At 37.4% G+C, this 18,661-nt stretch overlaps 1 protein-coding gene across 1 annotated transcript in view; it reads right to left on the bottom strand.

The window, feature by feature from the left end:
* itsn1 (intersectin 1 (SH3 domain protein)) overlaps positions 1 to 18,661 on the bottom strand; it is a 230,712-nt gene that overhangs the window by 155,973 nt on the left and 56,078 nt on the right. Inside the window, 1 exon segment of the mRNA XM_052015098.1 lies at positions 16,159 to 16,264. Coding sequence (XP_051871058.1) covers positions 16,159 to 16,264 — 106 coding nt within the window.

Raw genomic sequence — 18,661 nt, 5'->3', positions numbered from 1 at the left:
GTTAGCACAAGCATTTTTGTAGTTACACCCACATCTGGTTCACAGTATACAAAATAAAAAGAAAATGATGAATGGAAGCTTACTGTGAACTCGCAGCCACAGCAGTACACATCTGGTTGAATAAAATCCATGACAATATTTTGTTGAGTCTAATTTAGCGAACAAATCCCGACTAGTCTAATTAACATTTGCACACAAAAATGTTTAGTCTTTTACATTCAACACCCAAAGTGACAACTTTAATAAAAACATCAATACCAAAATGCAATCCATTATCATATGCGATAAAACACTGACGTTCTGATTTTTACCATAATACTGCTGCACTGTTCAACCTGCCTTCAGCCCCTAACACTGAACTACAAACCAACAGAATATGTGGGTGAAATATTCTACATATACATAATCCATTTTTACCATCATGTACTCCCTCATCCATATGAGGAAATTAGGAACAAGTCAGTAACATTTTACCAACAATGAATGTACTCAAATGGACATATGGTGTTCAAAGAAAATGTACTGATTAATGTCAAAACAGCAAAATCCCAAGATTTTAAGAAATGTTCTGTGCTGGTCCAATGGCTCAATAAATTATACAGACAACCAAAACTGGTCAATCAGGTCTATGTCAATGTTAACACAGCTTAACATGTGAAGCAACAACTGATATTTAACACAGCAATTCACATATATTGGTGTAACCAGACACTATAATGTATAGATGCACAGTAAAATGCACATATTGTCAGCAATATTGCACTGACCCAAGCTTCATAACAATATATTGGCAATACACAAACAAGGTAGTTCAGAGTGAATGAGAAAACAAGATGTTACTACCTTGTAAATACTATTTGGATGCAGCTACACAACCCAATCAACAGATTAGTTCAAATTGAATTAAATTACTTAGCCAGTAAGGAAATCAAATTAGATACTTCAACAATATAGTCTTTCTTTCTTCTGTCAAGAAAAGATATTCACGTACAATGTATACAGCAAATAAAAGTTATCAGATCAATGACTATGAAGAAGGTCACACTGGTTGAAGTGCTAATGCTTAACAAATTAAACAAAAGGATAAAAAGAGAGTTGTTTTTAAATTTGTTCATGCTCTATAGATATCCTTGGCAAACCACAACCAGTTTGTACCCAAGCTATATTTGTCCATTTACTTCTACACAATTGTTTGCTAAGCCATTTCAAAAGAAGGTGTCGACCACACTAGTTCAGAGATGCATATAGGCCAGGGCAAACAAAGATGACAGAAAAAATTAATAAACCATATTTTAATGACCATATTGAAATTTCATGTTATTAATGCCCACATTTTTATTCCAGATTTAAGTACTTGAATTAAGATGCTATGGTGCGATTTGAAATCATATCTCCAAATCAGCTCTCTAGTAACTTAACCACAATGCCACAAACCTAGTAATCGCAGGCACTTTCTGCAAATTCAATCTTATTCATGCAGGCAAATTTAAACTTTATGGAGTTTCACTCATGGTCAGCAGTCCAGTCTTGGGCATGTTACTCAAAGTGACCATCTTAAACAAGTGCAGTTTAGCCATTCAATATGACAGTGTACCAAAGGCGGCCATATGGAGATGTTACTCTTTAGGCATAATCTGGTTTATCCCAAAACGCACATGTTAAATCTGACCAAGGAGTGTCGAATTTGACTATAGAAAATGGAGGCATTTGAACCATGCTGCTCTCACTCAAGTATTGTGCAATAAACAGCTGCAATGCAGAAAGAAAAATAAGCTTCAGTATTACCTTCAACTGATTATTGAAGACATCTATCTCCTGAAGTTTTGCCCTGGTTTCCTTCTCAACTTCATCAAGTTGATCACGAAGGCGTTGTCTTGTCAACTCTTTGTTTTCTAAAGACTTTTTGACAGTAAGAATAGTGTCTCCTAATAATTAAAAAAAAAGATACTGTTCTGCGAGTAGACATTTGTAAAGGCAAAGAATCATTTGGAAATAAATTAAGTGTCAAAAATATGTATCTCCCCATTTTTAAAATTAATTTCTCAAAAAGAACGCAAGAATGCAAATACAAGGCTTGACAATAGCTGGAGAAAAGGGCAAAGTCTCTGATGGAAGTATTTGCACCCAAACTATATTTGGCTCAGGTATCCTAATTGCTAAATAATTTTACATGCATGGATACTAGGGACTGGCATCATTGGCGATGTCCATCAGCAGATCTCCGGTCCCCCAATTCCCCATGCATCCTTATCTCCACAACATTTTATCAAATATTGAGAAAGAATTGCAGATTTCAACACCAGTGAATGAAAAAATATTGTGTACTGCAAACAAGTTTGACCATCTTACTGAAATACTTCAAAATCCACTCCAACAAAATCAATCTTGGGCTTTGGACCAGAAAGGTCAAGTCACAAAAGATTCACTGGTAGCTGCATTTACCTACACTTGACAATTTGCACAATATTACATGTTCTTCACTAACAAAAAAAAAACTAGCTCATTTACTTCAATGTTCCAACCTGACTTCTGGCTAGCTGTCACAATCTGGTAGATTAATTTATTTTTTGATAGCTAACTAAAAATCAGCTTAAGAAATCCAAGAGGAAACCTTGGACAAATTGTTTATGGAGGAACAGGGGGGTCTTGGGGTCCAAGTCCATAGATCCCTCAAAGTTGTCACGCAAGTTGATAGGGTTGTTAAGAAGGCATATGGTGTGTTGGCCTTCATTAGGGGATTGAGTTCAAGAGCTGTGAGGTAATGTTGCAGCTCTATAAAAGCCTGGTTAGACCACACTCAGAATATTGTGTTCAGTTCTGGTCACCTCACTATAGGAAGGATGTGGAAGCTTTAGGAAGGGTGCAGAGGAGATTTACCAGGATGCTACCTGGATTAGAGAGCATGTCTTATGAGGATAGGCTGATCAAGCTAGGGCTTTTCTCTTTGGAGCGAAGGAGGATGAGAGGTATCCTGATGAAGGTGTACATGATACGAGGCATAGATCGAGTGGACAGCCAGAGACTTTTTCCCAGGGCAGAAATGGCTGACATAAGGGGCATAATTTTAACGTGACTGGAGGAAGGTACAGGGGATATATCAGAGGTAAGTTTTTGTTTTACACAGAGTGGTGGGTACGTGGAACGCACTGCCAGGGGTGCTGGTAGAAAAATGGAGGGGTATGTGGGAGGGAATGGTTAGATTGATCTTAGAGTAGGTTAAAAAGTTGACACAACATTGTTGACCGTGGGGCCTGTACTGTGCTGTAATGTTCTACATTAAACAATAGGCACATCTCTTTCAAAAGAAAAATGCATTAATAATCAAAAAAGGAAAAATTGGCAAAAGAATAGGGGAATGAGACTAACTAGATAGTTCCACAAAGAGAGTTGCAGACAGCACCTGAATGGCTCCCTGCAATACAATGCTACACTACAATTCCACACAAAGTTGGAACAGCCACGAGGTGAAAACCATGCTGGAGTGAACACATTGATCTTCTATGGGAACATTCACAAGTCAGTTGAGAGAAACCGGGACAACACAACAAATGGATGAAGCCATCTGATATATTGGAACAGATAGCTGTTTATCAATAAAGAATAACAGCAATCTCCACTAACAAATGCACAATTTCTGGTCATGGCTGCATTCTAAAGGGAACCACTGGTATTCAGCAGTTTCAAGTGAAGAAAGCCACAGAATTAAATAGACCTACTACAAGAGCAGCACAGCAGTAGTGTTCCTGATACACAGATCTGACAACCAAATCCTATCTCAATCTCTGTTGCTTCCTTTGTGCAGTTTCCCTTAGTGCCCTGGTTTCTTGCCACATCCTAAAGAGCTAGTTGGCAGGTTAATTGTCCCCTGTAAATTAACCCTTCTGTAGGCAGGTGGCTGGTTGGAGAATTAGACTGGAGTTAATGGGCATGTGTGAGAAAATAGCCTAGAGGAAAATAAGTTAAATGAGATGGATGGGATTAGTCCAAGAGTTCAACGAGACCCAATGGGGAAAATGACAGCCTTCTATGTTTTAAGAAAATGAAGTCTGAGACTTGAGTAACATGCTGCTGCTGCTGTCTCTGGTACAGCATGCCACTGAGAGGTCCCACGTGGAAACCTGCAGCTAAGCTAGGCCTGGTCAGATCTGACACAAAATTGGAGGCCCCATTCATTTCAATAGGAAGTCTCAGCTACAGATTGGAGAAGGCAACTTTTAAAATTAATGTTTGATTGAACGATGATTATTTGAATCTCTTAATAATTTTAAATCAACTTGTTATTTCCAATTTAAATCAATTTTGGTTGTTTTTCAATGTTGGATAGACACATTCTAAAAACCGTCAAAATACCTTGCCAGGAGACAAAGCTCTTCCCCAGCTTTGCCTTCCACCACAGCCAGTGAGGGTATTAGAATCATATATCATGGAAACAGGCCCTTCGGCCCACCTGGTCCATGCTGACCCATCTCTCCCCAATTCTAATTTCTTCTCAGCTATCACCTCTCCTGTTGATCAATCTATCCAACACTTTCCACTCCATAGTATTAAAGAGGTAAGGCCCCAGAAAAACATCATGTAGGGCCTACATGCTTTCTGGATCTTGCCTCTTCAAATGCTGTCTGCTATGGGACAGGCAGATCCAACACATTGAGTCAGCCAAATTGGTACACCACTTTTGGTTCAGTCATTAGGCTTCTCAATTCCGGTATTGAGCAGCAATGTTGCAGTCAACTCATCAGGAAAATAACAGATGCTTTTTCTTTGAGGTAAGTTTTTGTGATCTTGCATATTTTGACATGATCAAGGCTGCATTTGTTGCCCATTGGGAATCAACTGCAGTGAACTGGAGAGATGGAAAACAGCTGGGCATGGACAACAAGTTCATTTTCACAATACATGGAGTAAGTCATTTTTATTTGAGCAATCCAGCATTTTCAGATCGTTTCCTCTGGATGTGAGCAACAGATGGCCAGCTTTAATGATTCAATTTCATTACATGCCGTTGGAGGGCTGAAATAGCATAGCCTCTGTCACAACCAGGTTAACATTAAAAATACAATGTGGTGCAAATGTATTGAATATCCATATGTAAACTGCAGAAATTATTAACTTCAAAACCTTGTGCTTTTATAGATACCTTCAAATTCCTCCTTAATTAGGCATCACAAAAGTTCCCTCCTTCCAATTCTATTCACACTTTTCAGAAGTAATGGTACTAAAAGCAGAGCAGGGAGAGGCACTGGCGAGTGCAGATTAAAATGTACCATTAACAGAAATAACAAAACGTATAGAAAGTCAGGGTCAAATGTTGAAATTAGTCTACTTCAAAGATAACCTGATTTCCTATCTTGAGGAATACTGCAATTGTAATATTCTTCAAGCCACCAAAATTTTATTCTAATTGTGTCATGAATCATGTTTTCTCAGACATACAAGTACATCTTTTGAAAGCTATAAAATATACTAGATTAAAATAATCCTTACTATGTAGGTTGTTCTGTTGGACCTGCTTCAATTTATCATTGAGAGCTTGTTTCTCTGGAATCAGTAGGCTGAGCATCTGTTGAAATTCCTACAGGTCAAAAGAAAACAGTTAGTATTTTTATGTCAATCTTCTTTTAGTCATAGATTGGGCAAGATTGAGTTGAAAGATTGTACTTTTTAAATTATTCATGGAATGGAGGCATCACTGCCAAAGCCAACATTTATTCCCTTGGTCTCAACTTCCTGTAGTGGAACTATTCCAACAGTATTGCAGAGAAGAGAGCCCCAGGATTTGGACATGACAACACTAAAAGAAAACAGTGACAAATTCCCGAGTCAGGATTGTGTGCGACTTGAAGGGGTAGTTACAAGTGGCGGTATTATAGCATGTCCTAATCATGCATGTATAATCTTGTGATCCAGAAACATTATAAAACAAATGAAGATTCAGATTTATTCAGCTAAAAATTTAAATTGGTTTACCAGAAGGCATCAACACTGAAGATGTTATCCTGGAAAGGATATGACAACTCATACGAACTCAAAACTGACCTGCAATTGCTGCTGTAGATGTGTAATTTCTGAAATTCGCAATTCCCTTGTCTGATTTGTATGCTCAATTTCATGCCGCTGAGTAGAGACACGAAACCGGATGTCTTGAAGCTTGCCTTCCAACTGATTCTTCTTATCATTCTGAAAAGATAAACTTGCATCAATATCTCAATGTATCTATTCCAAAATAACTGATACCTTTGTTCACATACAAACTCACAAGGGCTTCAAGTTCAAATTCTAAGGTCTTTTTCCTTGCTTTCAAAGCAACAATATCTTCTTGTTCTTTGTTTCGTTGGTTCAAGAGTTCCTGTCGACGATTCCGCTCCCATTCCAGTTGGCGCTGCCTTTCTAGTTCACGCTTTGCTGCCTACAGTCAAAATAATATCATTGTAAAATGAAATGAACAGCATCCCCCGAAAATGCTCAAACTCAGCGTCGTAATTTGAACATTTTCATTACACACACTGTTTTTGCACCAACATAGTAGGAACATAGATTACTCCTGATTTGACTTTACACCAGTAGCCAAAAAATTACCATTCTGATTCTGGTGTACATGGAATGGGAAATGATGTAGTTATAATTTAATCCCAGATGTTTCCCCCCTTTAGATATGCCAGTGACAACTCATGCCCTATTTAGCTGCAGATAAAGTTTTCAAATATCATCATATATCTATCTGCAATAAGAAAGAAGGAATCTCAGCATGAATTAAAACTGCACACAAAGTTAGCCCTCAGGGAAGCATGCTTGGATGCATATAATGGTCACTGACTGGTGGAACCCAAATTATTTTCCCCCGATGTATTTTATACACTTAAGATAATTTTTTTAAAAATATGATCAAATATTACTACTCCAAAGAAAGTCCACAGAAATCAAATTAAAAAATGTAAAGTTGTATTAAATATACACTGACATCAAAATAATTTTTAAGCATCTCATGGAAAATAATCCTTGAAAAATGAACTTGATTCTGCCTTTTAATTTGCAGCACTCTTCTATATATTGAAATGTATTAATGAAGCTAAAAGAAAATTAGTATCAAATTGTTTAGCACTTACAATTCAAGAGATTTAGGAAAAACACACGCTTCCAGTCTATCTTGCTTGAAATTATGAAGTTGAGCCTTTTGACATTGGTTGGACCGCTCGTACCAGGGAGGCATGTTGAGAAGAACAAAGTCTAAAAACCACCCTCCTGAGGTCCACAATAATTTCTCTTCACGGGTAGTGTTTGTTTAGAGTTATGGGTGGCGATCCAAACTGCAGATCAGCTCAACCTCATGCAGTCACACACCAAGGTCGCACCACATTGGAGATGACTGACCAATTAGTGTGTCTCACTTATGGGACATGGCAAAGTAGACATTGTAGCTGATATTCCACCACTTGGGTCTTAATCAATATAGCTTAGTGCTCCTAACTAGATATGCAAGCAGCTGCTCAATGTACTGTGATCCCAGCAAGTTCTTGTTCACTTGTATCCAAAATCTCTGACATGGGCAAGTATTGTAATGAAAACAGGTAGTCAAACAAATATAAATGGAAGCTCAACCTGAGCACCCAAATACAGTACTGGATTTCTGTACAACCTAAAATGCAATGAAACATTAACACAGAAAATAACAAAATGAATATGCCATTTTGCCCCAATAACTTGTTTCGACCAAAAAAAACATTACATAATAACAGCACTGCAAACTCCGAACAAATATAAAAGTATGATAACAATCAACTCAACTTTCACATTGCAGAATAACACAATTCCTTTCAATGTACAAAATATTTCTTTTAAAAAGCAGTTTTGCTGGATAATGTTTCAAACACAGCAAACAATTGCAAAGCATAAGACAATGCACCAGTATTAATATTTAGCCACAGCAGCAGTAGATAGGTGAACAAGATAATAATACAGCCTGAAGTGCAGCAGGCTATAATTACAGATTTTAAGGTAAAACTGAAATATTTCTAGTGCTGCAGTTATATATTTAAAATATGCAATTTGTAAATTAAGGTAGATTACCAACTGCCACTACTCAAACAAGTATACCTCTCGTCTTTCTATTTCCTTTCTTCTCTCGTCTTCCCTTTGTCGTTCAAACTCCCGTTGTTTCTCCAGCTGCTTTTCTAACTCCATCTGTCTTTTCCTTTCTTGCTCTTGACGCTCCCGCTCCTTCCGTTCTTGCTCTGCTCGTTCCAACTGGGCAAATCGCTCCTGTTCTTTTCGCTGTTGCTCCAGAAGAATCTGACGTCGTTTTTCAAGTTCAAGGTTCCCGCGTTCAAAATTCTCACGTTTCTTGTCCTCAAATGTCACTGCAAAGCAGATGAAGTTGAGGGACAGTTTAACATACAAGGAAAACCTGTGACTGCATACAATATTGAAATTATTTTGATAATAATAGTTACAACCTGAATCACCCATCATCTGAAAGTCATTTTATTTGACACACAAATTATCTACCTTCCTTTAATCCCTTCGTTGAAACTCATTACAAATCATACTATTAATTATCACAGCTGTAAACTTCCTGGCAATATTTTTTTATAAGTCAGTTATTTAGTAATCACTTGCTATGGGCTTGAAAAAGAATTTCATCACTCAGTTGTATAACCATTTTGGATAGGATGGAGGCGAAAGTATTACTACCACCTCACAAAATTATTTGCTTTGCAATTGCAACATACCAAGCTAAGGAGGTGTCTTACAAGCAGCAAGAGAAACAGAAATGTATTACAGCCAATGGCATCAAGCCTTTCTCAGTCACTATAGCAGAGTTGTTTCAAAAATAAAACAAGCCAAATCTCATTAAGAGTTTCATTTTAAGTTCCTTTCAAAGTTTTTTTTGGTCCAAGTTCTTGCTGCCAAGATTACAAATCTGAGGAGGTAACCAAATCTCAAATCTGACATTTTTATTGATCAGACTTGCTAAGGCATTACCCAGTTAGATTGAAATTTGAAGACAGAATAGAAAGTACAATCTAGATGATGATGGGGAACAAAAGAAAGCTGACCATTTCCTGTCCAGGAAGTTAAGTTTCATGTTCCTTTGTGCTTTAGGGAATTTTTCCAGAGAGACCAACCAGCACATGTATATCATACAGCACAGAGCACAGCCATCTGGTGCATCATGCCAGGTCTTTGAAAGAGTTATCCAGTTCATCCCACTCGCTTGTCCTTTCTCCTTCGCACTTCATATTTTCCCCTTTAGCTATCAATAAATCTATTTTATCATCTTCCACTAACCTTTAAGGCAATATATTCTAGATCATTAAAAACTCAACATGTACAAAAAGGTTTTTGCACATCACCTCTGGTTCTTTCGCCAATTACCCTCAATCTGTGGTTTTCAGAGCTTTCCATCGTTGGAAACTAGTTTCTTATTTACTCCTAGTCGATCATTTTTCATTTCTCCAATCAATCTCCCCAAACATTCTCCACACTAAAGAAAAATCCTGCACATTTCACCTAATCTTGAACACCAAAATAATTTTGACTTCAATCATTAATTATAAATGATTTCCACAGCCTCATAATTCTTGTTGCTTCTCTTGCTTTGTTCCACATCTCAATTACTTCCTTATGATCCATCATTGTTGGCCCTTCAGCTGGTTGCCTCATTTCATAATCTACACTTTTCAAATGAAGGCCTGATTTTCCCCACCCGCCATTTCTTCCTTAATTTATTTTTATTTCTTTACAACAGAAGGAATCCCAATGAATCTTCATTTGAAGCTTTCTATATTTTTCCACCATGACCCTTCCATGCCTTTCCTACTAAGGAGAGTCCACTACCTCATAGTGCTCTCAAAGCTAATTATATCCACATAGGCTTATCTTCTGGTGACATTTGTGTTCTATACCTAACAAAACTCAATTTTATTTTTAAACAAAGTTGACTCTTATCAATCCAGTGTTTTCATGTTCTAGGAATCTATACTCCGATGCCTTGCCAGGGCATTCCATGCGATGTTTAATTTTTCACATGGATCAAATTCATCATTTCACTGGGTGAATTCCACCATCTTTGAACAAAGCTCCCACTTCGTTCTTTTCTAAATAACATACGTCCCATCTTACTATCAAATTTCTGAACCACTATTCCTAGTCCAATAGGCAAAATCACAAATTATATTAAGTAAGGTGCATCAGAACAGCACCATGAAGAAGATCGCTACCCGAATGCATTGTTGGAGTGGGTGATGGAAGCAGCATTATTCTCAGCATTAAATAAGTGTCTGGACGAGCACTTGAATTGCCTGGCATAGAAGACTATGAGCCAAGTGTGGAAGATCGGATTAATACAGATGGGTGCCCACTGGTCAGCATAGGCGAGGTGGGCTGAATGGCCCGTCTCCGTGTTATATGATCGTGACTACCCCACCCCACACATCCTTTTTCAAAAGGATAAAATAACATGGATTGCTAATGTGCAAAAGCAGAGTCTTTCTCCATCTTCAAATTCTTCTACCCACCCCCCTCCCCACTTTCAAAGCTGAAATCAATTTCTCCCCCAAGAACTTGGCAGAGCTCAAACCAGTGGAAATGAGTGGAACAAATTTTAGAACAAAAAAAAAGGAAAAACTCAACTCAGTCAGAGTCATGCAGCATAAAAACAGGCCCTTCAGCCCACCTTATCTATACCAACCATCACGCCTATCTATACCAACCCTACTTGCCTACATTAATTCCATGATCCTCTATGCCTTGCTCATTGAAGTACCAGTCCAGATGACTCTTAAATGTTGTTACAGTTCCTGCTTACCTCCTCTGGCAGCTCATTCCTGACACCAACTACTGTGTGAAAAACTTACCTCTTGGATCTCCTTTCGGCCACCCCCCCCCCCCCCCCCCCCACCTTAAACCTATGCCCTCTAGTTTAGACACCCTCACTGTGGGACTGACCATCTACCCTAACTATGCCTCTCATAATATTATACACCTCTGCCATGTCACCTGTCGGTTTCCTTTGTTCCAGAGAAAACAGACCTGGTCTATCCAATCTCTCTTGATAACTCAAGCTCTCCAAGCCAACTCACTTATTCAAATTGGTGAGGTGGAAATCTTCAAGTACCAAACTAGAAAGAAATTCCTCTCAACGCATTCAAGAAAACAATTGTAGAATTGTACGGCACAAAAACAGGCCCTCTCAGCCCACCTTATCTATGCCAACTCTAAGGCCAATCTACACTAACCTCTTCTGCCTGTATTAGGCCCACATTCCTCTATGCCTTTCCTGTCCAAGTATCAGTCTAAATGCCTTTGAGACGTTGTAATTCTATCGGTCTCTCCCACCTCGGCCAGCTTGTTCCAGGTAACCACTATACTCTTGCCATTGCTACCACATCCTTTCTATAATGTAGTGACCACACCTGTACACATGGCTTGTTTTTTCAGCCTAATTAAGTGCACTTACCAGGCAACTTCTTTTCAGATTCCTCCTCTTGTGGTTCTTCAGGTACCCTTTGATCAATACACAATGAGCTTCCAGTAGATTTTCCACTACCAGATCTGGCTCTTCTGCAATATTCAAATAGAACTGTTGGACTGTAACATCTAAGTGATTTCAAAGTAATAAGTTAAATTCAATTTATTTTATGCAACTGGCAAAAAAAAACAAATAAATTACTTGTATTAATTTAATTACAACAACATTCACATTTCTTTACTATAGAAAAACTAGTTCAGACACAGCCTTGGAGGTTTGATTGGATTGTTAAATGGAGTGTACTAGATCAGAGTTCAAGGATGCACTTGTATGACCTTTGTGTGGCACTGGATAATTGCAGTAAGTATGTTCTTTTCCATTAAATTAGTTAAGGAATGAAGACTTTTTTTGCCCTTGCATCTATTCTCTGCAGTGGATGTGCATAGCCTTCAATTCAGATTCCAACAAAAACTCAAATAGAAGAAAAATAGGCTGCAGGTTTTCATTCATTTTTGAGTTCTAGGTGATTCCCTTTGAGAAAGTGAAGAGTTGCCTCCATGAATCACTGTGGTACTCTATCTGAAAGGAGCAATAAAGGTTCAACAGAGTGGCTTGCCAAGCCACCTTGCACGGGGCAAGTCTGGAGTCACACTTGGTAGACCCAATGATGGCTTGGTTCTCATGACAGGCACTACTGTTAGCACACATTCAAAGTTTATTATGTTTTTCTTTCCTTGTTAAATTTGAATCACAAATGAATCACATGAACTGTCTTACAAAAGTATTTTGTCAACTGGGAGTCACTTTTAATATTCCAAATGAAATCCACTAATTATATTGAAGAACTACATGACTAGAAGTTGTATTAATTTAGCAATTTATAGGCGACTCACCTGAACGTAGGTGGGATCAATTCTCGAGTCAGGACAGGAGGCAACGGTTGCCCAGACATGGCCATATCAATTAAGTGCATAGCAAGAATGAATTCTTCTGCTGTAAGTTTTCCATCTTGATCTATATCAGAAAGGTTCCTACAGAAGAAGAATTATTGTAGGAAAAAATGGGTTGCCATAATAAAAGTTCAAAAACAAAATACAACTTTAACCATGATTTTGCTGATACTGTGTTTTTTTGTTGATTAGTAAGTGTTTTTCACCCACTCAAACCCTTAAATCATTTAACATGATTTTTAACTACTCTAGGGATAGAATGTTGAAATTCTTCTCTCATACTTTATCATTTCCTTCTCACCAAAGTAATGCTAAAAATGTAAGCACAATGCACAAGCACCAAAAGGTCACAGTTCTATATTCTGCCATTCTGAACTACTGTGCATTCAGCTGAACAGTCTTTAATGCAAAATAGCTGCTGTACAACATTTTGTTCCAGATATGAAGTGGTAAGACACATTGATTAAACCCTTATGCTAAGTTTCTAAAGAAACGGCTAACCAGGGCGAATATGGCTAACATGAGGAGGCATACTTTGAAGGTGATCGGAGGAAGGTGGTGGGTGCATGGAATGCACTGCTGGCAGAGGTTGTGGGGCAGATACATTAGGGACATTTAGGAGACTCTTAGATAGCCACATGAATGATAGAGAAATGGAAAGCTATGTGGGAGGCAAGGGTTAAATAGATAATAGAGCAGGATAAAATGTCAGCACAACATCATGGGCCAAAGAGCATGTACTGTGCTGTAACATTCTATATCCTAAGTAATTTGTTAGTGAATAAGAACAATACTTACCATATAGATGCTAACTGAGCCTGTGGTAAACTGGATTGCATCAAAATGGTTCTTGCTTGTGGACCTGCAAAATGAATAAAAGCAAATTAATTGTCATTTACTCCATTACTGTAGTATCCATCCTTTTTGTTCAGTCCTACGTCTTTAAATCCTGGTTGGGCTATGACACAAGTAGCCCGTTCCCATGTACAAATTTCGAAAAGTTGATTGAAATACTAGAGGAAATAGTGTTGTAACTGCCATTGTTAACCATGATCCAAAAGTAAATATATGATAAAGGGAAGATAAAGAAAAAGAACAAGAATTGCAGAACAAGGTTTAAGGAAAAAAATGGCAAAGGGAAGAAAAAATGAAAATAAATAAATATCCCCAATACAATTTGTTACACAAATTCAAGTAGGCAAAATCCACTTAACTTTTAGAACAAACTTGCTTTTAAATTATGAAGTTTAGTAATATCGGTTTCAAATCAAATAAAGTGTAATGAATTTAAGCACCCAGACAAAACTGCAGGTGTGAAAAGGAGCTGGAATAAGATAAGCAAGTCATGATAAATTTTGCTGCAATTTTTCTATTCCTAGTAAAAATACTTGTCAAGTGTAAACATAGCACACAAAAGAAAATGAATTTTTAGTGATTCTGTGCAACATGCAATCAAATCCATGCACAACCTAATGAATTAACAAAATTGAAAGAATCAATTATGACCTATTCACCAATACCTTACCTGTTAAGTGCCCACTCATTGTTTTATCATGGCTGTTGAAGAGCTGCCTGTATTTCAATCTGGATGATTGTGGAACAGCCCATTCTACAGCAGCAGCTGTGGACGGCAAACTAGAATAGACCAAAATTAACAAAATAATTTAGCAAATTCTACTTTCCCTGAAAGCACCTTTGAGGTGAGCCTTATACTAAAACTGAACACCCAGGAAATTGTATTCAACATATCAATTTTATCACTTTGAGACTTATTGAAGGCAATTAACTGCATGTATTCAAGAATAACTTTGAAAGTAAAACTTGCCACAGGTCACAATTCATAGCACTTTAGCAAGTGATCATTGTGTTATCTGAAGATTTCAAATAATGCAATTATTTTAAAATTGGTCCTGATGGTTTAATCTTACCCTAACAAAAAAAGGAGTCTCCATTAGTCAGCAGCACAAAATTTAATAAAATGTCCTTCCTAAGAGTTTTCATTTTACTTGAAGACAAATGTTTTTGTATACTGGAAGTACTTGCTCCACAGAAGGTTGTGATCCCAGCCACGCTGTTATTATTGTACAAGAATTGAAAGGTGGGTAATGGGATAATAGACAAAGAATAAGACAGTTATCCTTGCAACCTATTTTATACCAGATGTGCGGAAACAGCCCATTAGCTAAAACAAAATACCTAGAAGAAAACAACAACTAAAGAAGATATCTAAATCAATGAATGAATGCTTTCTCATGCACAAGAAATTTATCGCTAGTTAATCTTAACCCATCATTTTTATATGAAGTGAATTCAACAGACAACATTAAGTTCAAAATTTATGCAAGAAATTAAGAACCAACTGAATATTTCATAAAGAAACAAATTTCATCTAGATCATGGGTACTCAAGTTTTCAGTTCCCAAAGCATTCCCTCCACTTCCCAATACAACAAATTTCCAAACTAGCCTTCAAATTTTGTCTATTTGAAATTTAAATTTTCTGAGGAAATTTTTTTATTCCTCAAGGCTTGGAGTTGATATGGAATATAGTTCATTAAGCAAATGGGTGCCTTCCAATGCCATACCAGTTTTGATGTAGGTCAACAAACTACACAATTTGCAGGGAAAGATGAAAATGCAAGTTTAAAAGAAAAAAAAAGTCACGAGTTGAAGTTTATGGCACACACACACACACACACACACACACACCCCACAGGAGTATAAACAGACTATTTTCCACTCCCTAAGTCAATATGCCCATAAGATAAAATATCTTTATTAGTCACACATACATTGAAACACACAGTGAAATGCATCTTTTGTGTAGAGTGTTCTGGGTGCAGCCTGCAAGTGTCGCCATGCTTCTGGTGCCAACGTAGCATGCCCACAACTTCCTAACCCGTACATCTTTGGAATGTGGGAGGAAACCCATGTACACATGGGGAGAACATACAAAGTCCTTACTGACAGCGGCGGGAATCGAACCCTGGTCACTGGCACTGTAATAGCGTTATGCTAACCACTACACTACCGTGCCTGTCCCTTTCCAATTCGGAACATCCCTGCCATCAACAACGGCGACTTGTCCCAAATTTTCTGTATTCTCTTTGTGGGCACAAAATGCCACAACCCATGACAATCTGGAAGGGTTGGTAGTTGAGCTCTAAGCTGGAATCTTCTTTGTTCTAAATGTAAATCTTTTAAGTCCATGAATGATTCAGTTAAGTAAAGAAGAATACTTGGCAATTTTGATTATTACAAATTAAGGTGGCCTCCAATTCAATTTGAAATTTATATTGCAAGTTTAAATTCGTATTGCAAATTTGTACATTTCAAATTGCCAATAATGCAATTGCTTCGGATCAATTGTGTTAAGTCAATAAAAAATAAAAAAATCTATTATTATTGCTTGTTCATCTTCCCTTTTCCATGACATAACTTACATAAGCAATCTCACAGTTAAGAAAATAATAACTTGATCTATGATTCAACCAGCAACATCCAGCTGTAAAGCAAGAAAATGTTCAGTGAATAAATCATTATTGAAGTTTTCAGAGTTAAGTAAGAGAGGATAAAAAAACTGAAGGGGCCAAGATATTATCAAGTTGCTCTCAACTCAAGCTCAGTCTAGGGAATGACAGAAGTATACTGCCTTTTCTTTTAAGTAAAGATTTTTTTCCCTCAATTATGTGGCCCCCAGACCTAAAGTTATAGGAAATTTAAATTTCATTGAATAACTCACTTTATATTTCCCATATCGAATGACTGTGCCTTTTGTAGTTTTGTTCCATTTGCTTGACTGGCTGATACTGAGCGACTGAAGGAAGAACTCTTTGGCAATGTGGCTCCTATGTGGGATTTAAAAAAAATAACATTGTCATTTCTTGTTTTCTCATACCTCAAGTGTTTTTAACCACCTACTTGGTTATTTATGCCCCCCAACTCCTATTTTTACATCTGAACTTCCTCATTCACTACTGTACATCTTATTGTTTCCTTCTCCCTTTGTCTCCCCTTCTGTAGCATTAGTGTAAACAGATTAACGTCAGAAGCAGGTTGCCAAGTTTCCTGCATCTTACTAGCCCCCTCTATGCTCTCAAGAATCTCAGATCTTCTTTAAATTGGCCTATCCAATCCTAACCTTCATCACTGCTCACTCTCTTCTTTGACAATATTCTGCTCTACTTCACTAAGTGCTTTGAGACATCACCCAGAGTGCGTTAAACACTACTCGCATGTGAAGCTCAACTCTTAGTGCGCCAGGTTCATTATTAAATGAAGTAACAACCAAATAAATAGTTAATTTATTCCAACTTTCCAGCATAGAGATACCCATATCAAAAGAAAATCAAATAAGTTGATGGAGACCTACTGATTTACAAACAGAAATGCATAATGATTGGTTTAAGATCAATAAGCACAAGTACTATCATAAAAGTTATTCTAATAGTTGGGGTTTGGGGTGTAGGGATGGCTGGGGTAATGGAACATCTAGGTGAACTTTCTACAGATTCTGATATACACATTAAAAACCTGGACTCAAAACTCAAAAGGAAAACATCAAAGTTAGAGAAATGCGAACTACAAAGAAAACAATGCAAGGAAAAGAAAAGCACACAACACAAGCTTCATAAAATAGATCTAATGCACTACAAATATAGAAAAGATACTGGTACAATGTTCTAGAGGAGAGGATATGAACCTGTGGGTGGTAATGCAAGAGACAAGATGGGGAAGGAATAGTTAGGGAAGATGAAAGCACTCCATGAAAGGTTTTGAAATAATTGAAGTTGAAAATTTAAAATACTTTAAATTCAAAAATATGTAATCACCGCATATTAGGAATCAATAAAACAAAATGTCAGGTCTGTAACATCAACAGTACAAATTGATGAAATTCACACAAAGGCATGGTTGGTACCACACAAGTGTTTGAGTTCTGGTCATTGAGACATGGGACACAAAAATTGTCTAAATTCTTAGAGAGCTACAAACAGCAGCCACGAAATTAATTCCCAGGAGAACAGCAAAATTAGGTTTGTGATAGAACAGAGAAAAACTAGAAAAAAGTGCCCTTCATCAAAGCAGGATGAAGGAAAACAAGTCAGAAGTACAGTTGAGGGGACCCTAGATCAAATTAGTAAATGGCAAAATTGTAAGCATCAGGAATTTAGATGCTCAAGAGTGATCCCAAATGAATGGTTCAGGAGTTTAACTGAACAAAAATGCTGGACGATTTAATAATTAAATGTCATCATAGGAAGTAGAATTTGTAAAACTATAGAGTCATAGAAGCATACAGCAGAGAAACAGGCCCTTTGGCCCACTGCATCCATGCTAGCCTTCAAGTATCTATCCACACTAATCATATTTTCTAGCACTCGGCCTTTAGCCTTCTTCTATACAGTGGCATTTCAAGTGTTTATCTGAAAACTTTGTATTTGAGATTTGTTTCCTGAAGAGGGAAATATTTAGATAATGTAATATTTTGAAAAAAATCATAAGCCAAGCAAGAGCATAGACCTTCGACAATTTTGTGCTCCCTAACCCAATGGGGCCATTTCTGGGTCTGAATACCCCTATGACCGACAGTGGTGACATACAACTACTTGCTACAAGGTCTCTTCAGCTGGAGAAACTAAGATAGCCAAAATGATCTTATTTCATATATTTGCTTAAGCACTACCAATGGGATTAAAGCTCATTATTAATTCAACTGCATAATATGCATTATTAACAATCAACATTTAATTCACTGAATCAAAGGGAACAGGAAGTCACCATTCAACCAAATCATATCTATACTCACCCTTTGAAAATGATATCTAATTATTTGCCTTCCCCTACTCTTTCCTCAGTCTTGCATCTATTTCTTTTTCAAATGTGCAACTAATTGCCTTCATAAAGTCACAATTCAATCTCCTTTCACTACCTCCCGAGCTAGTGCATTCCACATCACAACAAGCTGCATCATTTGAATCCAAGAGCTCTGGTTGCCAACCACTGGGAAGCATTTCTCCACATGGTCATCTTAACTGATCTGTCAAAGTCCCCCAGATTTGCTAAATCTCACCTTAAGTTTTGTTGCTCTAGGGTGAAATCTAGCTTCCCTAAACCTGCCACATAACTTGATTATCCTAATAAATCTACTCTAAATCCACTTCAAAGCAATGATACCTTCTTAAAGTTTAGCAGATAACATTCTGGCAGAGGTGTAACTGGTGATTCAAACCCAAAGAGACAGG

The sequence above is a fragment of the Pristis pectinata genome, chromosome 4, assembly GCF_009764475.1.
Source record: "Pristis pectinata isolate sPriPec2 chromosome 4, sPriPec2.1.pri, whole genome shotgun sequence".
Taxonomy (NCBI): domain Eukaryota; kingdom Metazoa; phylum Chordata; class Chondrichthyes; order Rhinopristiformes; family Pristidae; genus Pristis; species Pristis pectinata.
This window is presented reverse-complemented; position numbering and strand designations above follow the sequence as displayed.